General features: G+C 38.1%; 1 protein-coding gene across 1 annotated transcript; it reads left to right on the top strand.

Annotated features, from left to right (window-relative positions):
• The first annotated feature begins 414 nt into the window (after nt 1-414).
• On the top strand, nt 415-24,063 carry LOC139735266 (DDRGK domain-containing protein 1-like). The gene is made up of 7 exons (XM_071646022.1): nt 415-547; nt 1,546-1,689; nt 2,993-3,108; nt 4,009-4,110; nt 5,023-5,145; nt 6,554-6,649; nt 22,740-24,063. Exons 1-7 carry the CDS (start codon nt 451-453, stop codon nt 22,974-22,976), a joined length of 915 nt encoding a protein of 304 aa, XP_071502123.1. The 5' UTR covers nt 415-450; the 3' UTR covers nt 22,977-24,063.
• The last annotated feature ends 1,472 nt before the right edge of the window (nt 24,064-25,535 follow it).

The following is a 25,535-nucleotide window of genomic DNA, read 5'->3' as shown; positions in this document are numbered from 1 at the left end:
AGAACAATCAAAAGATAGGCACCTGGAAGATCAGAAGAGCAAAGACATCAAACCAAACAATAAAAAGCGTATTGGTATCGGTTACCCCTTGTAGCCATTGTACACAGCTGGGGATTTGCCCCCTCCCCATGATAATGATTCTACTTCTACGGGGGCTTCTATAAAGACGTGAACATTTGCCATAGATGATAATGTCATACAGATGCATGACAGCCTCTACTGTTGAATATTTTAGTCGTAAGAGTCGAAATTGTACTTGATCACTGCGACGAGTAAACAGTGCGCGAAGGCCACTCATGAGAAAAGTCGCATTTTATTTGCGTACTAAAGGTACCTTAGTAGCTACGCACTACTGATAGTTCGATAACTTCATTTTCATACTCGGAAGTTTTGCCATCTGGAACTGTGGTGAACGTTCCTTTGCTATTCTGTGGCATACTGACGCGCACTATGTCTTTGGTAGACACAAATCTTCTGATAGCATGTATATGTTCTGCTGTTGCGGTTGTAGCCGCCGTCTTGCTGTTTTTCATCAGACAGAAAAAGGGTAAGTATGCAGAGAAATGTAGGTCTGCATGGCTTTACCAGTCCCATATGTTCAAAAGCATGCTGGGTTATCATGTGTGAAGAGATGCCTGTGCTGCGCTGTGAGTGTGGTTCTAACCGAAGCGAACCTGGCTATACCGGCCAGGCGCGGGGCGCTAACTAACGTTAGTAGTAACACGGTACGTGTTGGGGTCGCTGGTGCGGTTAATGTGGTTCTATTAAACGTTAGGCCTATAATAGTTGGACCTGACGTACAATGTACTAGCCTACTCATCGACCGCTTTTGGAATAATTACCTCGTATCTTACTATTCTTAGAAAATATCCCTCAATTTCACCTTAATTTTATTTTAAGCCAATTTAATTTCTTTCCACTCGAGGCAGAAAATACCGCAGATTCATATCCCAGGCTCAGATTGCTGACTCGTAAAATTTACTGTATGCGCAGAATTCTCTGTGACAAACAAAAGTGACATTTTTTACTGTACACCAGTGCAAGCTCATCATTTTAATAGACTGCCTGTTTTCCCGTTCAAAAGCAAAAACAAAGCAAAACAAAACACTTACCATGAAGAACACTGAGTGACAGTCAACACAGGGATGCCGGGATCTCCGCCTCCAACCATGAAAAACCGTACAGTGATCTCTTTTTCTACGTATTTCTTCTTCTTTGAGAGTAATCTGCCCCCTTAGGTTCTGAAGATTATTGCAGATGTCGGCCAGTTTTGTAAGTGTTTGACCACTTCACCAGGATTTCACTTTATATGCCCTTATGTGGGAGGTAAAGTTGGTTCTTTTTTGTGCATAGTAAAGTCTAGCCACAGCCTATGAAAAACAATTCCAATAGCATTGACCACTTGAACAATGCTCACCCAAAATTTAGTTTTGCATACAACACAACTGTGAAGAAACTGAAAGCAACAATGCTTTTGAAAGCCATATGATTAGTGTTTAGTGAACTGGTTCATGGATAGATTATATATATTGTTTGTATTTACAGATACAGCAGATAAACCAAGGAGACCACGCCCAGTGGCTGCCCGGGCCAGAGATGATGGACCTCCGGTCCGGGGGAGGCAGAGGAGAGGAGTGAGAGAGAGGATGCAGCAGGCTAGACAGGAGGAGGAGAGTGAGGAAGATATAGGTGAGTACATCGGAAGCTGTGTCTCAGAGAAATGTGTCCCCTAATTGTCCATCTACCCTTTCCCTTCAAGATTCTTAAAGGGGAATTCCAGATCGGATGAAAGATTAGTCTGAAAAGAAAGAGTAAAATCAGACATGCACAACAGTGAACATTTGATCACATTGGGATGAAGATTAATCCGTTGAAGACAAGTCCCAAGAATACTGGGGCAGGTGTCTGTGAGAAATGCGTGTTATAGCAAAATCAGTCCATCCTCAATGGGTTAAGGAAGTTATGAATTTGAAAAAAAAAAATGTTAACTTTTATAGCAGAAATGTTTTGTAGGTGGCCCACAGTGAGGAAAACAGTATTCACTTATTTTATTAAATAGTATTTGAACCTTCTGTAGAAACTCACTCAGCTGCATTTCTCTTGCATGTAATGTACTTACTCCCTTTACAACTCTATGCCAATAGTAACAACTGTCATATACTATTCAATGGGTGATTTCAAGTTCGGTGCTAGTGCTAGTGCTAGTGCTATCTCAGCACTAGCACCGGCGATAAAACCGAACTTGAAATCACGTCGGTGTTGGGATTTGACCTCAAAATTATGACGTATTTCCGGTTGCTGGTGCTGGGCTCGGTGTTGAATGTCGTCTGCTGAACCGAGCTCCGCCGTTTGTGTTAGTGATTTACGTGCTTTTTCGCCATTGACCAACACTAGCCCCTAGGGATTAACATTTTCGTCATTTCAAGTTCGGTGCTGGTGTTAGCGTTGCCAGTGCGAGACTCTTATTCACGTCCGTAATAGATGCACGTTTTACGTGCAAAGTCTATGCTAATGCAGTGGTCGCCCACGTAACGTACACGAACACTCTCGACATGGCTCTATAAATCTGAGCCTAAGAGCAAAATAAGGATAATTGTGTTTTAAAGAAGTGATGAAATTTGTGGCATTTTAATCCATCTTCCTCACTATATGTCTAAAACTAAGCAATTTTAGCTACATTTTTTAGTATTTGACTGTAATGACACGCCATCACTTTTTTCGTCGCGCAATTCCCGCGGAGCTCGCGGTGCTGCGATTCCAACACCTAGTGCTGGTGATCGATAATTTTGATCGGTATCGCCTCGTTAATCTGACCGTCGGTGTTGGAGCTCGATTTAACGCTGTTATTTGGGGGCTAGCACTAGCACTAGCACTAGCACCGAACTTGAAATCACCCACTGTTTTCATGTAGACAGGGATTATAATAAGGTAGGAGAAATGTTGGATATTTTTGTCATACTAGTATTTATTCTCTTTGTAATTTTTCTTTCAGAGGAATGGATGCAGGATGATGATGAATCACAAGAGAACAGGGATTCAGGAAAGAAGATTGGTGCAAAGAAAGCAAGAAAGTTGGAAATGAAAGCAGAGAGGCAGAGAGAGCGTGAGGTAGTAAATATTCTTTATGTCTCTCTGGTTGAGTTTTGTGGTTGTGCAATAAGAGTGTGTCATGAAATTGACAATATTTTTTGGTGTAATCAGTTCTTAAATCAAGGAAATTAATGGCAGCAAATAGGGTTGTAAGGATGATAGTTGATAGGGAAAATTTGGTCATGATTTATTTGTTTGTTTGTTTTTGTATTTTTGCAGGGGGAAGGATTATTGAAGTAAACACTACACATTTTACCTTCAGCGTATCCACTCTGGTATGCCAGATTCATTCTCAGTATCCTGTATACTGCCCTTGTCAGAATGGCCAACAGACTATTTCAGTGTTGTACCACATGGTATACCTGTACTCCTTGTAATAGACCAAAGAAAGTGTGTGGGACTAATCAGCTGATGGTGTTGCTATCATAGGTGAACTGATCACCCTCATTGTTTTGTTGAAGGTAATCATCACATGAAAAGTGTGAAGATGTGTAGGAATCATTGCAGAATTTCTATCCAACCCCTCCCCTGTACTCTTGCAAGTTCTAGTGCTCGTGGTTGGTCAGGTCAAAAGCCAATACTTTCTTAGGGGGCAAAACCTTTGAAATTCGTGGGTTTGTGTGTCTTGTTATGTTTTTGGTGAGAGCTGAAAGTATGGATTGGCAGAGAGCTCTACCCCCACCCCCCACCCCCAAGTTCCATTGCCCCTGACACATATTTTAGAGGGACTGATAGAAGTGCAGTCATAGGTAAGATGGATTCTTTATTGCAAAATTGTATGAAGCTGATGATGGTAGACGTCATTACAGTCCTATTCTGAGAAGACTGATATGCTTTAACAAGATTTGACCTCAAAGAGATGAACCGTTATGTATGATTAACCATTAACTTGTCTTTTCCATTCCTTGACATGCATAGCTGATGCTGCAAGAGAGAGAAGAAAGCAGAGCAAGGCGGGAGATGATGGAAGAGCAGAGGAAAAAAGAGGCTGAGAAGGATAAGGAAGAGGAAGCTAAGAGGGTAAGTGTTTGCTGGTGGCAAGATACAGTGTGATGCACACTATTCCATGCCCTGCACAAGAAGAGTACATTATGTAGATGTAAGAGCGCCCTCTGGTGTGCTCAAAAGAACATTCTAGCTGTTAGCCCTTTCATTCTCTAAAATGCCAAGAGGCCTCATGTCTATTGAAGCAATGCAGATAATCACTGTGGATTATGCTTTGCTACCACAGACTTTAGGTTGAGCTATATCTGCCAGCATGCCAGTTGCTACTCTTTCTCACAGAGTTTTTGTGTGGTAAAATTATAGAGCCAATAGGCAACCAGTCTTGCAACTGAGAGCAAAAGAAACTAGAAATGAAAGTGTTTTTTTTTTTTATAATTCTTATGTCATTGATAAATATCATTTCTTGACTTTGTTCATTTTTTGGCTGTACAAAAAACAGCAACAAAACACACCCAGCATGTTTTAATGTCTGCTGCAAGTTATTTGTGATACACTGCACTGATAATGTGTACAGGAGACTTATGTTTCAATGTCTGCTATAGATGATGTGATAGATTGATTGTCTTCCAGCCAGTCTTGTAATGCATTACAAATATAATTGTATACTCAGTAGAGGTCATTTGTCTTACCATTGCTACCATAATTACTGCTGTCATTCTTTCCACTGTTCTTGTAATTTTTTCCTTTGCTCTCCTGTTCTTATAATTACCATCTTATAGTCATGATTATCATGTTTTTTTCTGTTGTACTGTTTTTTATCAGTAATACTACTTTACTGCTACTGTTACCACTACTGCTACTACTACAGCTACTGCCATTTTGACTTCTACTTTACTATTTTTCTGCTTCTCTAACTTAAATCAAGGTCACTTTTATCTCATCTTCATTAATGTGTGTCCTTTGCTTCCCATGCTCTGTATTCTGCAGGAAGAAGAAGAGCGGTTGAAGAAAGAAGAGCAGGAGAAGAGAGAGCATGAGGAATACCTCAAGCTGAAAGAGAGTTTTGTGGTTGAGGAGGAAGGCCATACTCAGGTGCTGTCTGAACATGAGGTGAGAGCAGCTTGCATCATTTACATCGTTATAGTGTAATATGATTTTCTGCACAACAAAAGATTGATAATTTTGTGTTTTGCGGGGGGGGGGGGGGGGAGGAATGGCATCTGAAATCATCCTTGAAAATCAATGCATGATCCTCTATCCTCTGGAAAGTAATGGGGAAAAGTGTCTGGTGACACAAATTAAAAAATTTTTGAAAAAAAGAATGTATTCATGTTCAACTTATGCACAGGAGGTTGAAGTGGTACACAGAAATGAAATAAAATAAAACAAAATAAAATATATCATACAATATAATGTAATGTAATACAATATGATATGATACGATATGATATGATATGATGTGATATAATTATGATATATGATATGTTATAATATGATATAATATAATATGTTATAATATGATATAATATAATATAATATAATATAATATAATATGATATGATATATAAATATAATATAATATGATATGATATGATATGATATGATATGATATGATATGATATGATATGATATGATATGATATATGATATGATATGATATGATGATATGATATGATATGATATGATATGATATAATATAATATAATACAATGCAATAAAATATTGGAACTTATATAATGCCCTTACAAACAACAGAGATGTATCACAGCACTTAACAAACTAATATTCTACAAGTAAGAATCATACAGTGATTGCGGGACTTATCTATGCATATAATGTAATCTGTCCAGTTCAAAAAGTACTAAGATGCTTTGCGATTATTTTCAGATTTTTATGAACACAGATTTACATAGTACTTGGATATGGCACTGTGAATATGCATGAATTTGGCAAAGTTGAATGAAAGTTCTTAGCCAGTTAAAGGTGGGCCTAAAAAAAAAAAATCAATTTCCAAGCACAACAGTGAACTTTGATCAAAATTGATTAAAAAGGACGTTATAAGAATTTAAAAATCTTCACAATTTCATAAATGCCTATTTTCCCCAAATTTTGATCAAATTTTCACTACTGTGCTCGTGCGATTATATTCCTTCTTTTTTCACAATAACTCATAATTGGTCTTGAATCCCCTGTAAGGATACACTCTGAATGCTTCTGACTCATGTGATGCTATTACAAATGTATTTTTAGCCGAGAATTATTACACAAATTCCCCCAAAGTGATGACAGTACAGTCACTATATCTACCTTAATGGGCATCGATAAAACCTGACATATTGCCAAGCGAGAACTTGAAGGAAGCAAAAAGTTTATGGACTTAATAACCGTCCTTAGGGGCTTCAACTGACAGATTACAGTGAGTGTTAGGTGTGACAGTTTAAATCTGTACTGTAGCATATCACATCAGTGTTAGATAGGACAGTTTAAATCTCTTGTCACTTTTGTTCTTTATGCTGTAGTCCCAATCGCTACTAGAAGAGTTTATCAGCTACATCAAGAACATGAAGGTTGTGCTATTAGAGGACTTAGGAGCTCAGTTCAACATTAGGACACAGGTAAGACAAGTTTTGTTGTCGACAGCACTTTCTTATTCAGGGATGAATGTGATGAGATGTGATAGGAAGATTCTAGGTTCTAGGTCCCTCAAGACCCCCAGTCTGAGTGCACTTTTGACTATAAATTATTCAAGATGGACTATATAGTTCAGGATGGATTATGCAATGCAACATTCAGATTTCAGAATCATTGAGTAGGGCTATTAAAGCATCAGTGGTTATAATTAATTTTTCTGGTCAATCTTTTGGTCAATATCTTTTTTTTTAATGATTTTTGTTAATCTATTAGACAGTTAGTCTTGATTGATTTCATGGTAATAATTCAGTATGCCAGGATGTGTCATTACATCCATTTGATTGGATTCCTCTATTATACAGTCACTTAAAGGGATCGTACAGTTTTGGTTGAGACCTAATTTCAGGTTTCTGACATTTTTTGGTGAAGTAATGAGAAACCTCTTATGAAATATGAAAGAGCATGTGATTCTGTGAGGAATTCAACGTTTATTTGATGAAGATTGGTTTTGAAATGGCTGAGATATCAAAAAAAGAGCGATTCTAATAAAGTGTGGGACCCACACTTTATTATGATCACTTTGTTTTACTTTGTTTGTGGATGTTTCAATCGTTCCAAACTCGATTTTCATCAAATAAACTTTGAATTCCTCTTAAAATGGTATGCTCTGTACGATATCATAAGTGTTCTCTTGGTATCTTGCAAAAAGTTAAAAGCCCAATTCTCATCTCCACCAATACTGTACCATCCCTTTAACCCGTTGAGGACAGGCTAATTTTGCTGCAACACGCATTTCCCATGGACCCCTCCCCGAGTATACATGGGACTCGTCCTCAACGGGTTAATGGAGGTAGAGTGCGTGTGTAAATGTGTGTGTGCCTAGAAGTATGAATGCTGTACGTGTGTGATCCGGTTTATGTGTGCAATGTATGTTCGTGCCAGTGATGTCATCGAAAAGTCTATGTCAGAGAAGTGTGACGTCAGCAAAGACATCATATAAGTTGTTGATATGGATGTCACATCATCCCATGTAAGGCCGAAACCTAACACCAGAGACGATGCCTCGGAGTGAAAGTTTGAGTCACATAGGGGAAAAAAAGTATTTTAAGGCAAAATGTACGTGCTGTGTAGAATTCCCCCTCCTCCCCCCCCCCCCCCCCCCCACAGTGCCTCACCTGTTCCTCCATCATAATGCTAACCCTGCTGCTGTTAGCAAGTTCAAGTTTATTAGGTGTGATGAAAGGCTAATGATTATATAATATTGGTTGAGGTGAGAATTTAGCATTTAACTTTTTTTGCGAGATATTCAGAAACCCCTTTATGAAATGTTAAGAAGTCTGCAATTATGGAGGAATTCAAAGTTTATTTGATGAAAATTGGTTCTGAAACGGCTGAGATATCCAAAAAACAAAGTATAAAGCAAAGCGATCCTAATAAAAGGTGGGTCCCTCCTTTAATTAGGATTGCTTTGTTTTGGGTATCTCAGCCATTTCAAAACCAATTTTCATCAGATAAACTTTGAATTCCCCTTTGAGTTATATGCTCTTTCATATTTCATAAGAGGTTTCTCATTATCAAAAAAAAAAAAAAAAAAATCATCAACAAAAAACCTTTGAAACCTCAAACCCCATCTCAACCGAAACTGCACCATCCCTTTAATCAGAACCAGTCCCACTCTTCTCAGCCATGGTCTGTGCACACCCTGAACTACAGAGGGCGCTGTTGTTTAATGTTCTAAGATGGAGGGAGCGCAAATCTGATATTGCAGACCTGGCTTCATGTGTGAAGTAAGAGGAACAAACTGCTTCTTCAGAAGAGAGCAGTACGAAGAGGCATTTCAGGGTAGTCTTCATCAGGAGGATCTATATGACCAAAGCTCAACTAGAAAAAATATTGTAGGATAAATGTACATAGCACAAATAATTCTGACTTGTAAGTGTTTCCTTTAAAAAAAAAAGGACAATGCGTGGAAGCAAATAAACAAAACAAACTATAGCTATGTGAAAATTATGTTTTTGCTTGTCTATGTAAGCATTGATCAGTGTGATTGTGAAAAAGAAAAAGATGACACTGTTAAAGAAGAATGCAAAGGTTTGAGTGATAATGATGAAAGAACCCTTATTAAAGAGAACAGTAAGTAATGAAGTCTGCTACATGTATGTTGATGTGAAAAGCATGGAATGGTGCTGCTGTATGTGGAACACCTGTGCACATCACTTTGATATGCTGAGCTGTTTGTATATACATGTGTGTTTCTTTTTTAATGATAATGATAATGAATAACACTTACCATATAGCACTTAAAACCGATGTTTCCAAGTGCATTATTCCGGGGGAAAAAAAATTCAAGTAAGATACAGCATTATGTACATATGATACAACAACAACAACAACAACAACACAACAAAATTGGATTGAGTATAGTTATAGATAAGTTTTCAGCAATGATTTGAACTTATCAACACTTTCAGTATTATGAATATAGAGAGGGAGTTTGTTCCAAAGAGATGGGGAAATGACAGAAAATGCCCTATCACCATAATGGGTACAGGTGCAGGGACCATTTTGTGTGTGTGTGTGTGTGTGTGTGTGTATGTATATGTACAGATATCTGTACAGTTAAAGGGTATTGCTTTTGTCCGCTGCTAGATGTGACATCTCTTTAAAGCCAACTTGAAAGGAAGGATCTCTTACCAGAGCATAGTAGCAAATCTTACTTTCACAAAGCTGATCATAGTACAATAACATCTCAAGAAGCAATTTCAAAGTAATATCGTATGATAAGATATTCTGAAGAGAGCCTTTTATATGAAAGAAGTCACCAGCATTTGAGAAGAAAGAAAGTTGAATGAACTTCAAGAAAATGCTGTTTCTGGCTGCTAATCCTCCTCCCACTCTAGGCTTTGACTTTTAGCACATGCTAAGCCAACACCAGTTATGTTGAGAGGAGCTTTGGTGCAAATGTATACTGTTAACCTTTCAAATCTCTATTTTTTTTTTTAAGTGTTCCGATTCCATTACTATCAAGGATACACTTTTGTACATACGTACTTATGTGTGATTTGTAGAGTAAATCTCTTCTCTCTTTCCTTCTGATAAACACCAAATTGAGTATATACTCAAGTATAGTACTCTACTGTACTTTACATAAGTTTTAAAGGGATGGTATAGTTTTGATTGAGACCTGGCTTCAGGTTTCTACATTTTTTAATGAGATAATGTGAAATCTTTCATGAAATATGAAAGGGCATGTAATTCCTAAAGGAATTCAATGTTTATTTGATCAAAATTGGTTTTGAAATGGCTTAGATATATTATTGTTATTATTATTATTATTATTATTATTATTATTATTATTATTATTATCATTATTTTGTGAGATATGAGAAAGGAAGGAGAAAACAGTGCGTAGCTTTGACATCATTATTCCTCTCACTGTTCCTCCTTTTTGGAAAAGTGCAAGAGTTGAAAAGTTGGTCTGCGCCAGGAATTGAACCCGGGTCTTTGGCGTGGAACCCCAATGCTTTAAACCGCTCGGCCACGGAGACGTCATAGCGGTTCAGGCAGACCCAAGCTCGATTACCCGACGGACCAACCCTTCAACCCTTTAAGCGCATGATCCTTTTTGGGGCAAGGAGTGTAATTTATATATATATATATATATATATATATATATATATATATATATATATATATTATATCAAAATATGAAAGTTCTGCGTCGGTGTGTAATAAATACTGAGATATCAAGAGTAAAAGCAGTCATATAAAAACTAAATTACGCATCAATTCTTATTTTCTTTTATGGTGTCACTCCCTAGCGCCTATATAATGCGTCCAGCTTGCTTTTTGTTGTTATTATTTGTATCTTGGCAACTTATGCGTCTCCTTAGTTTCTTGCATCTATTTCTTTATGTTCAGACTTACTTTGATAAAGGTCTTTGACCGATACTCTTGATATATATATATATATATATATATATATATATATATATATGTAAAACAGAGAGAGGGTAAATACAAAAATGAGCTACAAGAAGAGAAGTGATGGAAAATGAAGGGCCAAACATACAATTTAGAAAGAAATCGATTAAGGAAAGAGAGAGATAGTGAGAAGGAGGATTATGTTCAGTGACTTCTTGTTTAGTTGGGTTCCTGGTTGGAGACGCAGAATGAAAAACATGAAATGGCCCGGGGCAATGCGGAGGAGGGCAATATTGCACAGAAAGTTGGGTAAACTGATTTTAACAGGAGGAGACGTTGCCGCAACATCGAGAAGAGCAGTGAGGACAGGGTCCACTTGTGTGTGAGGAACAGAAATCTCTTCTTGATCACGACACCCACTCAAATAATTACCATTGGCTGCATAACAAGCCACGTGTATCATTTCCCTGCTTTCAGAGTCTGTGTCTCTTGTAACCAGGGGAATGGATGAGTTTGTGGTGGGGGATATTGGGGGGGGGGGGGGGGGGGGGGGGGGGGGAGGGGGGATTCGGGGTTGACCTCCAATATTTTGTAATTTTTCTGTATATATGAGTAAAAAAAAAAGAAAGTTGATGTGGGTCAGGCAATCAAAACGATATCAAGCCCTGTCTGTGCTTTTGTACGAGCCACCCCGACCAGCCACCCCGACCGTACACCCAAGACAGGCTGTCGCCCCAAGCAGTGGTGCGGGGAGAGTTGGGGCGTTGCCATGGTAACTGCCCACTGGATGTTGGGTACTGTCAAGATGCATTTTGCATACTTGTCTGATGGGGCAAGTACTTTGAGAAGCACCCAGTAATCCATAAGTGCATGTAAAGGTAGAGTAATACACATTTTATATGCCCCCTTGGGAACATGGAGATATGTCATGGTATTCAATAAGATCTGACAAATAAAAGAAAAAGGGATTACTTTCATAGTAGCTGCTGCAATGATTACAGTCATTTTCTTTCCCCTTTACATGGAATTTGATCGGGGTCAACATGAAATACTTTAGTAGTACTTGTGAGGAACCTTTCACACAATTTTTTTTTTATGTTAAGCAATTATCTAAGCTGACTAGATTTTTAGTTGATTTTTGTTAATCAATCCCCATTTTTCTTCCTAGTCAGATCACATTTGAAATATTTATTGATAGAAAGATTCAGTTATACCTCATTTTGTGATAATCTGATTTTGTTTTAAATGAAGGTATGCAGTTGATACCCTTACTTCACGTATATAGGCCTAATATCGAGAAGTACAAGCTATATAATGTATATGTATGTATACTCGAGAAACACATCCCGTAGTATATTTATTTTCTGTAAATTGGACTATAAGTGTGTAAGTGCATTGACGGTACAAAACAGGAAAATGATTTATGGTGTGTGATACGGAGGGGATAACTTTTTCTGGCGCCACATCATAGCGTTCGTTCGTAAACACTTGGCTTCCATAGCGCGAGAGGTGACCGATGCGATCACAATTCTAACGTTTGTGGCAGCACCAGATAGGTGAACTGGCTAGCCCGGTCGTGATGAAACAAGAAAATTTTCATTTGATTCTATTCGGTATCTTAAAAAGACTGATATAGATTGCTGTATTCCTGGCATTGTTGATATTACTGCCCCTCGGGATAGGGATCTCATATCCTTGCTATGACCCTTGGAGCAAGCTCCTCGGGTCGTAGCATGGAGTCGAGATCCCTCGAGCGGGGCAATAATATCAGTAATGCCCCGAAATGCAGTCGCTGTCATGTGTATTATCACGCATACATTCGTGGTGGTTGTAAGTAAACTGGGTACATGAAGGGGCCAGCGATATATCACTTGATGTTACGTCGATTGCGTCGAGCGATAAGTATCATTCAATTCAATTCAAAGTTTATTTCATTTTTCGACAAAACATATAAGTTACACTTCTTTTGACAACAGAGAATAAGGTAAACAGAACATTATGTATCGAAAAGAATATAAAACAATTGAGGAGGACCACATAGTAATTATACATTGTAGTAAAAAAAAAAACCAGAAGTGATCGAAATATAGTACATGTATAACTTTGCTTAAAGTGCGAAAAATGGAGAGACCCACTAAAAAGACAGAGCTTGTAGAATGTGGGCCCCTCTGGAATAATAACATCAATGGAAAAATTAATTAAAGCATTATAAATGCTATAGGAGAGGAAAAAAAAGAGGAAGAAGCCTGGAAGCCCACTGAGAACTAGAATCACAGATAAATACACTTACTATTACAGACGTGAACAACATAGGACAAGACTAGACAACAAAACAACTGCTGGAGAAAAGGCTGTACGGGACAAAACGGGATGGACAAGACTAACAGACACGAAAAAACATGAAACAAGACTAGACAGCAAAACAAGTACTGAAGAAAAGGCTGTACGGGACAAAACGGAATGGAAACGATGAACAAATAGAAGACAAAATAGCAAACGAAAATGCACAACAGAGACAGCGATCTCCGACAGAAGTGTATCAAGGGATACAGAAAATAGTTGTGGAGGGGAAAAAAGTGATTGTAGAGTCTGAAAGGAGAAAAGCAAGGAAATGAAGGGACGTGAGAACAGGAATAAGACAGACATTCATGTCTTTGACTCTTTTGGTGAAAGCGTAGATAGCAGCAGACATCCAAAAGATTAGAATTTATTCTTCAAAGAGGAAAAAGTAAGTCTGTATGTGAGAAAGAAGGCCAAATGGCTAGTTGAGTCCTGGAAAGTCATACGACTGCAATAGAAAGGACTTCAGTCTCCTTTTGAAAGAATGTATGGATGGGGCGTTTTTTATATCATGATTAAGAGAATTCCAATAATTTGGGCCGATATAAATAAGTGTATTTTTAGCAAGAATCGTGCGTAAGAGGGGTAAGTGAAATTCATTGGAACGCCTAGTGGGATATTCATGAAATGATTGGTTTTTTAGGAACATGGAATTAAAAATAGACGGAAGCAAATTGTTACAATACTTATACATAAATTGGCCTAAGTTATACAAAAATAAATCTTTAATTTTTAAGAGCTTATTGGAGGTAAACAACGTGTTTGTATGAGAACGTACAGGGGAATGGCAGATAATGCGGAGGGCTTTCTTTTGCAAGAGGGACACTCTTTCAAGTAAATTCTGATGCGTGTTGCCCCATACTAAAACTCCATAATTCAAATGAGGCAATATTAACGACGAATATAACATAAGTAATGTTTTTTGAGGAATATGAAATTTCAATCTATTAATAACACCTGTATTACGCGATATCATATTACAAATATTATCAACATGTGATTTCCAGGAAAGTTTATCATCTACAATGACCCCCAAGAATTTAATATTTGATACTCTTTGTAGATGAGAATCATCTAAAACTATATTAGTGTTTAAACTATCAACAGTATTGCTGAAAATCATATATTTCGTTTTTTGAGCATTAAGTGATAACTTATTAGCTCTGACCCAATTTGTCACTTTATTCAATTCAATGTTGATTTTGTGAACAAGAAAATCAATATCATTATGGGCAAAAAATACGTTAGTATCATCTGCAAAATGAATAAAAGAGAGATCATCAGATACACGACAAAAATCATTGATATAAATAATGAACAATAACGGCCCTAAAAGACTTCCCTGTGGGACGCCACATTTGACTTCTCTGATAACTGAATCATTGTTTTTAATTGTAACAAATTGTTTTCTATCAAACAAATAACTCTTGAACCACTCCAAGGCCTTCCCACGTACTCCATAATGCGATAATTTATAAAGTAAAATGTCATGATTGATGGTGTCGAAGGCCTTGGAGAAGTCCAAGAAAATACTAACTAAATGAGAGTGATTATCGATGGCATGAACTACTCTATCAACGAAATATAAAAGAGCATGCGAAGTACTATGTTTCTCACGAAAACCAAACTGATAGTTCGTAAAAACTTCATGTACCTTCAAAAAATTGCTCATTCTCTTATAAATAAGTTTTTCTAAAACCTTAGAAAGTGAAGACAATAATGAAATTGGGCGGTAATTACTGACTTCAAGTTTATCACCTTTCTTAAATATTGGTATTACTTTAGCCAATTTCATTTTATCCGGAAACACACCGTTGAGGATTGACAAATTAAATATATGAACAAGTGGATCAGCAATCGAGGAAATAACACCCGTAAGTATGAAGTTATCTATCTCATCATAACCAGAACTTCGTTTGTTCTCAAAACAGGAAACTATATCAATAATTTCAAATCTATTAGTTGGTGTCAAAAATATGGAATCAGAGTTGCGCTGACCTAAAAATTCAGTAAAATGAGTTTGTGTTGCAGGAATAGTTTGAGCATAATTTTCACCTATTTTTGAAAAATAGGAATTGAAAATATTTGCAATATGAAGAGAATCATTAATCACTTCATCATTCACTTTAATTTTATCAATGTCAGAGTGTTTACTCGGAACATTCATGGCCTGTTTCAGAATTTTCCAAGTATTTTTCATATCAAATCTATATCTCGAGAATTGCTTGAAGTAATATCTTTTCTTTTCACAACGTAAAATCATCGTCAGAGTATTTTTGTATGATGTATATCTATTTTTCGATCGCTCAGTTTTTTCCAACTTATACTTATAATACAAACGATTTTTCCTATTAATTGAACGAAGGATTGATTTTGAGATCCAAGGTAATCTGGGTGTTTTTTTATAGTCTGTTCTATTTTTTTGTTTTGGAATTACATCATCTAAATGATGATTAAATATTTCCATGAAATTATGAAAAGATATATTGATATCATCGCTGCCAAACACTCCTGACCAGTCAGCATTCTCGAGAGCCACATCAAAACTAGCTAGCTTTTCGGGTGAAACTCTACGACTAAACAAAGGAAGTGACAGAGGTTTAATATAAGATGATGTTTTAAGAGTAAAATAAGTCATTATTGGAAAATGATCAGTCATATCTGAAAGAATTATGAAAGAATCGGGGAGGGGTAAAATATTACAAAAAAAGTTGTCAATGAGGGTGGCAGAACGATCTGTAATACGTGTGGGTTTGGAGATAAGCGGGAGAAAGGATGAGGATAGAAGTGTGTGAATAAAATCACTAGAGATATTGTCATGCTCAGACTTCAGCAAATCAATATTAAAATCGCCGAGCAAAAAGCAATCCTTATTTCGGAAAACATGTGAATTTACCAAATCTGAGTAATACGTTAAAAAATCATTGGCGTTTGAGTTAGGAGGTCTATATACAATGCCTACCAAAAGATTTCTACATCCTGGGATGAGAATTTCTATGAACAAAGATTCAACAACATTGTCCATTCTAGAAATACCTTCATGGACAATAGTTTCAAAGCAACATGATATATACAATGCCACACCCCCACCATTCTTATCAGGCCTATTATTAACAAATAAATCGTAACCATCGATTGCAAAAGAATTTCCTGCATTGGAAGTCAACCATGTCTCACTTAATCCGATAACCGATAACGACTGACTTTCATCAGATTCTAATAAAAACTTTAAATCATCAAAATGTTTATTTAAACTCCTTATATTTAAGTGTAATAAAGAAAACGTATCCTCAGAGAAGTTGTGAATGATATCTTTGTATTGATTCACTGTGATATAATTGCACAACATATTTTGAGTGGGATCATTACTAAAATCATGAGGCAATTCACTAGCTGCTGTATTCAGGCTTTCGGTAACAAAATCATCATAAAGGGTGGGTCGTGTGTTGGTTAGCCCGCTAACAGGGTCAGAGTCTAAACTGGTGTTCCTAAACAATTCAAATAAATCATCATTCGATACGGAATTAAAAGGAGCATTAAGAAAATTAGCCATAGTTTAAGATACAAGACGAGATTACAAAAGTCTGCGATATCAGCAAGACTAGGATATCGTAGATAAGTAGATGGCACAAGAAAATGACCAGTCGCCAGAAAGAGGCAAAACACTGGGGTAATCTATAAGCATAAACGACGTCAAAATCACGATAAGCAGAAGATCGCTGCGGAGAAGAAGAAAGTGAGACGAGAAAAAGCAGAATAAGGTAAGTGAGAATGTACAGAGGCATTAACAGAGAGTGACATAGAACACACACAACACAATAACAAGAACAAATCAAGTGTCTCTGTGGGCTTCCGAGGCAAAAATACACAGAAGCAAATGGCGGAAGCAAACGGCAGAAGAGTAACATAATACGTAATCATGGCGTTTACTCTAATGACGAGTTTGTAGAAGATATCAAATTATATATACACCTTTTGGTATACTTTTGTTCGACAATATAGGAAGAAGAAAGTCAAAAGGAACGGAACCAGTGTAAAAAATAGTTCAGACAGAGTCTGTACCGCTGTTGTATGGACATCAAATAATCAGATAATGCATGGCTATTGAAGGAAACTCATTCAACCATTAATATACATGATCAGGGAGATGTGACTATTAACGAACAAAATGACAAGGTAGCGCTACAAGGGCGCCAAAATAACATCTGACTAATAATAAGTATGTCGACTTGGCGAGCTGTGCGGCCATCAGGCATGTCAGGCGAGTACAATACAGAGCGTCACACAGAGCGTCATCCCAGCGAAAGATTGCATAATCTTGTCCTTTTGTGGAGTCGGTATAGGAACTTTTGAGATGGAAATAGGTGTACATGTAGTAAATGTTTATGAGTGGTGTACATAATAGCAGAGGCAATGTCCTTGCCCGACGGCACCCTTTAAAAGCAGTGATCAAACCTTCGAGGAAGACTGAACTTCTTGCTGTGGAAAGTAATTATAAATATCAATTTATCGACTTCATGCTTACAACTTTTCAACTACGTCAGTAAATAATTATATTATAGATTATACTGCAGATGGAAGAGACCAATTAAGCCACCAGCGAGAGCCAAGACCCATACAACCGCGAAAGGACATTTTTAGATCCGCCTGAATTTCCTAACTGTCATACACCTTTGGATTACCGAACTTTACCACCATTTTGATCGCAAAAATCACAACTAATCCGCAGAACGCCGTCCAAAGAAATTTATGCATAAACACGTTTCGCACAGTTAAAAAGGATTGATAAAAGAATAATGAGAGATATAGCATTTTATTTTCGTTGTATTGATAAAGTGGATCGATTCGTCCTGAGGCAACATAAGATGTCATGTATATGTGCACTGCTCTTAGATAATGATAATGAAAAAATATGCCGACATGATTAAATCTCAACTTTTAAGGGAAAGGTCGTCCTTAATAGGATTTGACACTAGGCCGTTTCAAAACTGATTAGGATGGTATAGTATTGATGGAGATGAGAACTGGGTTTTTAACTTTTTGCGAGATATCAAGAAACCACTTATGACATAGTGTAGACCATACCCATTAGTTTATTTTGATGAAAATCAGTTTTGGAATGACTCAGACATCCAAAAACAAAGTAAAACAAAGCGATCGTAATAAAAGGTTGATCCCACCTTTTATTATACGATCGCTCTGTTTTGGATATCTCAGCCATTTCAAAACCAATTTTCATCGAATAAACGTTGAATTCCTCTTGGAATTACAATAGATTATGTTCTTTCATATTTCATAAAAATGTTATCATCATCTCACAAAAAAATGTTAGAAACCTGAAGTTAGGTCTCAACCAAAATTATACGATCCCTTTAACGTCCTCTCTAGGAACTTTATGAGAACTGGATATATTTGGAGGAGGGAGAAACATACTGCCTTAAGGCTTGAAAAGGCAAGTGAAACGAAAAGGGAAAAAAAATGTTTGTGATTCGTGGTAGTCAAATCATGTGGCAGTTTGATGGATCTACAATGTGGCACATTTTGCCGCCATCAGTAATTACCAGATGGAATTTATGGAAATTGGGAGGAATTTCGAGGGGTTAAAAAAAAAGGAGGGGGTGGGGGTGAAAATACATAATGTAAAAGATATCCTTTCTGAGATGACTAAACAGTGAACTCATGCAGATATTGGTTCATTGACTATGATACAATATCATTAACATACACACTTCTACAGCTTTGGTGAATGCAGGCATGGGACCTTTGACTAATACTGTTCAGTCGCTCCTTCATCTTTGTTCAATACTAGCTCTTGTTTTGTTTTGTTTTTCTTTTTTATGAAACATGTTTTCTCCCTCGGATATTATTCTCTCAAGTCTCTGTGTTATTGTACAAAATATACATACGTAATCTATTATGTCTTCTATATATCAATCATAGTAAGATGTGTGTATTGTATCTGACATGATTTGTGTTCCTTTATTGTTGATACAGAATTATTAAGTTATTGAATGCATTACATCTATCTACGTAAATCCCTTCAGAAAAAAAAAAACTGAAGAAAAAGACTTCAAGCTGCAAGGGCTAACAATCTCGCGATTTGTAAATTACTGTATTATACTGACAAACATAATGTGGAGTTCACGAGCTCATGAGATTAGCGTTGTCCTCTTTCACCAAACACTGCCAGAAAACGAAACTCAGCGAAAGAAATAAATGTGCCTTGTAAGCCAATACCTTCCACTTATTCCATATTTATGCGCAAGAATCATGATGTCAAATACATGTACCGTATATTACTTGCGTGGTGAGTAGTGCTTCCCATTATACATCACGAACTCCTGTTTTTTTTTTCTTTTTTGAAATTTGGGACGGTGAGGTAAAGGATACAGCCTTTCTCTGAAATGTGCTTTCAATGTTGTTGGAGGCGCACTGAGGGTTGGGGGGGGGGGGGGGGGAGGGGTTGGGAAGAGAAATCACCCGTGGCATTCATGTGCGTTACATTCACAGCTAACGTGTTGCGTAGGCCGGACACAGACAGCTGTCCTGCTGCGGAATGAGTTTTCCTTTCTGAAGCAAAGCCCAAAAGTCATCCAACTCTATCTCAGGAGGTCGAGTAGAGTTTGAAATTAATACATAATGTAAATGCGTCCAGGATAAGCGGCATTACTGTGGGGAAAGGTGGGCGATTATCGTATCTTCTTATATTAACTGACAAATGATGGGAGGTTGTTTTGTGTTGGGTTTTTTTTCCTCCGCCACGAAGTGTCGCCGGAGGCATTATGTTTTCGTCTGTCTTCCGTCCGTCCATCTTCCCGTCCGTAATCAATTTCGTGGACAGCGTAACTCAAAAACTGTTAGAGGTATCGTAATGAAACTTGGCATATGTAGGCCTTCATGTATGAGTGGACGAAGTTGTGCGTATCAATTTTGGGGTATCGACATGCTCAAGATCAAAGGTCGAGGTCAAATTCTGAGATTTCAGAATTCCCCAATTTCTGTGCAGTGCCGGAGGGTATTTCCGAGAAATTTAGTGTGTACATGTATTACCAGATAAAGATCGTCAAAGGTCAAGGGTCAAATGTCAGGTTAAAAGGCTAAGTTTCTACTATTTCATTCTGAAATTGCACTTTTCATCCATGCGATACCTTGGGGATTACTCTTTGGTATACATGCATTTTCCTACACAATGATTCTGGGTGTATAGGGAAAAAAATGGCCATGGGGTCGAAGGTCAAGTGAAAATGTTCAGATGTCACACTCCCCCACCCCCCATATTTTGAAAACAGCACAAAATATTGTCATGAAAATTGATGTTACCAGCTAGTGATTATTTGAAGAATTGTGGGCCATGGGGTCGAAGGGCAAAGTTAGTTCAAAGGTCAAGTGAAAATGGTAAAATTCCCAAATACCTGCTCTCTTACACGATTTAGCCATCCATCCAAATAAAACTGAGTTCAAGGAAATTAAACACATAACACATTAGTGACAAATATGTAATTTCAATTTTCTGCCAGTTATGTGAAACTGTCGTCTCACAATTGTCAAGATGTACTCTAAACCATATTGGGAAAACCACACATTATGGCAGAAGCATACCAGTCGCCATAGCGACATTTCGAGTTTTTGCTGTTACGTGGTATCTATTGGTCTTTTCACATATATTTCTAAGAATACAAATCAAATTGATATACACATGTACATCAATGATAAGCATGTTTATGTCGGTGTAAAAACCCAGAGATCCCTCATACCAATCGATGTATAGAGCGAGAAAGGACTTTGAGAGCTGAGAACAAACTTCTTCGGAACAATAGTCATAGTCAGGGGCGGATCCAGGAATTCCGTAAAGAGGGGGCGCGTACAAAACTAAAGACGCACCCCTATCCTTTTGTTTCAACAAACAATAAAGTGCGCCGGTTGCGGTCCTCCCTTGATCCGCCACTGATAGTCCTAGTCATATGATATCCATGTAATGTTATTGGCTCTCTATACTTTTCAACATATTTCTTTAATGTCAAAATAAGTTGAGAGACTAACACGCAAAAAGAATTGGTACAAAGGAGTAAGAATGGAGACGTGAATTGTTAGTTGAACGTAGCCACGAAAAGTCATAAGAAGATGCGATGTTCATACATGTATTGTTGTTAGATTTCTGGAGTTCATGATTATCAAAGAATTCAGGTTTTACTTGCTGTGTTCTTCTTTGTCTTTTTAAAATCAGATTTGAATGAAAGCATAATGAAATTTTGATTCACGTCCAAGCTGTAGGCCAAGATCAAACCGAGCCCGAGCTCAGCCATAAGCACGACAAGAGAATGAAATAGAGATGGTGGGGGGGGGGGGGGGGGGGGGGGTAAGAAGACAAGACACTGCCCAGAGAGGAGGATGGGATCATGGGAGCGAAAGTCGACCAGATTATCATTCGCTTTCTGCGATCTTTGTATCCCAGCTGTGAATTGCTGTAGCTAATCAAGCGTGGAAGATTCAAGGTTGCGGGCAGAATATTATGTGCAACAAACTGATACATATTGCCTGCGGCTTGTACATGTTGAGGAAGGAGCTAGTACAATGTATTACATTGTATCTTCAGACACATACATCTGTCTGTCTGTCTGTCTGTCTGTCTCTCTCTCTCTCTCTCTCTCTCTCTCTCTCTCTCTCCTCTCAATCTGTTCGTTTGTTTGTTTCTCGTATTGTGCCTTTGTGCTTCGGTAATGTTTGTAAGGACAGAATTGGAGAAAAAAGACATAATAAATGAATGGTAGTACATTTTGTATACATTGAGACTGGAAGTAATGGTATAGTAATTATGACAAGAGGAAACGGGGATAGACGGAACATTTGCAGTACCTTTCCACATAATTTATTCATAAAATGTACATAAATCAGTCCTAGAATAGGAAGTGTTAACAAGTTGATTGTGTAGGCTCGAATGTTCACATGTATTTATGGTGTGTAGGATAGGTAGAAGATGATGAAACGTGAAAACACACGTACATTGTACGTTGATACCTCTTTTGAACTTGTCTTCCCACGGCGCTGTTACGATCGGCAGGACTCGCTGTGATAGCACTGTACAAAATGTTAGCTGTCATATAAAGCAAAGACTAGAATTCCAAAGAATATACACTTCGCGTGTAAGCGCGGGTAGTGTCATTGATTGCGAACACTACTGTTAACATTAAACTTCATGATCAATCAACTCGTTCATGTGACGTAATGACAATGGTTTCAATGAGAGGATAGTCCTGAGTGCGTTTGTGAGTCTGTATGAATGTATGTCTCTGTGTGTGAGTATGTATGTACGTGTGTTTATGTATGTATGTATGCATTTATCTGTGTGCCTGTCTGTATGCAAATGGTGCTAATAGTGGAATGCTAAAGCGACTCTGTATTCTCTTCAGTTTTTCTTCCCCACCCCATGATTGTCAAACATTTGGAGGAAAAGCTATGATAATGCAATTTACGATTATTAAAGGAGTGTACCATATGTCATCATAATGTTGCTGTTTTTTTCTGTTTGCCTATGTATCGAAAAAAATATTGAAATGGATAGAGAGGTATGATTGTGGAAAAGTAGAGCTCAGTTCAGCTTCTGTTGTTTTTGTTAATGTTTTCCCAGGGCTAGGAATCAGCGGATAAAAGGGGGATTTTCCCATAAAGGCAGACCGCACCAAACTAATATGTGGTTTATTCGTTTTTCCATGCGTTAAAAATAAACACCGAAGAGAAAACATTGGAAAGAGAATATGACAAATGGATTACAATCTGTCGTATATATTTCTCTCTCTCTCTCCCAACGTATAGGAGGCCATTAACCGCGTGCAGGAATTACAAGAACAGGGCCGCCTTACGGGGGTCATCGACGACCGCGGCAAGTTTATCTATATCTCGCAGGAGGAGCTGGATGCGGTGGCCAAGTTCATCCGGCAGCGGGGTAGGGTTTCCATTGCCGAGCTGGCTGAAGCAAGCAATCAACTCATTTCGCTCAACCCGGAGAACGAGGACGTATACCAGAGCAAGCTTATGAGCCAAGCCGTGTAGGTTCGCGACGACGCCTGAACACTTGATATAGAGACATTATTAGAGAATCTGTGAAAAAAAAACCCACAATTTTATTAACCATATCTTCTGGATGCTTTTATCAAATTAGTATCTACCTTGAAGATCGTTGTCTTGTACTTCGTAACTTTCTCCGTCGGTCTTCCTTTTCTCGCGATATCTGGAGGATATATGGTTCATAATGTATTTCTGAATTGATAAACGTTTCCATTCGTCATAACTTGATATAACTTGTCCTTCAATTATTATTTTCTCTTTTTTTTTCCTCCGTGTAAGAGCCTTTATTCATCGTTTTAAGTTTCTGCTGGGTTTGCTAATAGCGAGCTTTAGACCTGCGACGCTCAAGCTTTTATGACGCGCCTTCTTCCTTCCTCCCCCTTCCTGTCTCGCGCATGTGCAGAACAGCATTTTGGGGTCAAATGATGCGGTTTTTTGGTACCCTGGAATACCAAATGGAAATTCGCCTTTCTTGAATTATTAACTTTTTAAAGCATTATACCTTGTGTTACGAAAAAAAAAAGGAAAAAAAATGGATGAAAGTAATATCTTGTGAAAATTTTGTTGCTCAGCAGTTCAGCAGCATCTATACTGGTGAATTATCAGTGCTTATCGCACACACTACACCAGTCAGCTCAGTGTCACACACAGACAGCTGCTCTGCACTTTGTACATTCCGTCATGGGGCAGATTAGTGTTCAAAATGATAACATTCTGAATTGCTGTTAAAATTGTACAGTATTACACGCTTTGAGTTGTAAGAAGTATGATTATTATACCTGTAGTAATAACATCCAAAAACTTCATAACAGGGCTGAATTGGCATTGGGATCATTATCGCCGACTGCTAAATTTTGACCTCCATGATGACAGTGTGTAAATATACATGCTCCGAACACAAGATGGTGCCGTTTAACGTGGTACCAGGGGGTACCGCGTAACGTATCAAATAGCTGCGTCGTAGCGTTAGCGCCGCAGATCTTAAGCTCGCTATTATTAGTTATGGGAAGATGACTCATTGCAAGGTAGTCAATGTTATCTCCATGCCAAGAAAAGTGAAAAAAAGAAAGAAAAAAAGAAAATAAAATGTCTCGTGCAATGCCGAGTTTTTAGCTCTTATTACGTGTCTCTTTCAGCCAGTTATAGTTGTCAGTGTTTTTTTAAGGTGTTACAATGTACGAGTATCGCAATAATGCGTTATACACCAACCATCTTACAAGCTCAGAGTTGAATGAGTTAGACGAGCTGCTACACATCAAAGCACTCGGAGAGCGCAAACGCCCGCCAAGGCCAGGGGGACACTAACTCCGGGGGACTGGATACTCGTGATCCAGGGGTTGTTTCACTATAAAGCTCTAAAAGTCAATTCTCAGTTCGATTCCACTGATCATAGGGACAATTTTGGGATCGATCAATCAGTCCTCAGGAGTTATTAGCCATTTAGGAACAATAAGATTATCGTGCGTCCATCTTGCCACGTTCTACAATACACCTTGATTGTCTATGTATCCTTCCCGACTACATGTATATACAATCATGTAGATTTAATCTGACTTTTCATGTCAGTGAAATGGGACCCTGTGATCACTACTGAAAACTATTGTAATCTTCTGTCCCTTATGCCACAAGGGACCTGTCCTGCAATAATGTTATCAAACTGCGTTCATAACTTTTAGAGTAATACTGCTGAAAGAAAGACAGAGAGACAAGCACTCGCCAACAAACAGATAACCTCGACAAAATGCCTGTAATGGCAGAAGATGCCTGATCAGTTATTGAATACACCCAATTCTCACACTGCGTAAATGCACACACACAGACATTCCTACACAACACACAACACCAGCGCCCAACAAACTCATACAATGTACTTCCATACAACATGCACACACGACAGACACACACGCAAACAAACAAATAGACACAACGTAAACTAGGGATAACAAGATTCTTTGGACCGGAATAGACAGATAGATGTCTGAAAGAAAAATACATAAAGGACTTATTAGTTTACCAAGCAATAATAGAAAGCAGCAATTTGTTTCATTGAGACCGGAGCGTATAGAGTTTGCTAAATCAAGAACACCGTCGCTCCTTTTGTCAGTCAGATCTCTTTACACGAAGTTTTCACTGTACTGCGATTGTGTTCACCTGCGCACAGAACTGCGGGGGCCTCTTGTCAGTGAGTTCTCCATATTAAGGTTGTTTAAGTGATGCGAAGCAAGCCAGGACGCCACTTGCCATCTTGTCACGGGGGCTGAATGCAAAAAGCATTACTCCATAATTCATTTCATACACCAACTAGATGCATTTGCCATATTTTCGATCGTAACATCCATTTGTAATATTCCGACCTTGTCCCCGACTTTGCCTCGTCAGATCGTAAGAGAAATAAATCATTGGTATACACGCACTGTCTTGATGTACCTCCCCCTCCCCACCTCCACCCCACACCCACGCACATGTCTAGAGACATACGCTCCATCATAGTGAGGACTGCTTGTCACCTAATGACGCCTGTCACCCGAAATGATGTTTTTATGA

The sequence above is a fragment of the Diadema antillarum genome, unplaced genomic scaffold, assembly GCF_040938485.1.
Source record: "Diadema antillarum isolate AM-2024a unplaced genomic scaffold, OU_Dant_1.0 seq00000569_RagTag, whole genome shotgun sequence".
In the NCBI taxonomy this organism is placed as follows: domain Eukaryota; kingdom Metazoa; phylum Echinodermata; class Echinoidea; order Diadematoida; family Diadematidae; genus Diadema; species Diadema antillarum.
Note: the sequence above shows the minus strand (reverse complement) of the source record. Positions and strands in the feature narration are given on the sequence as shown.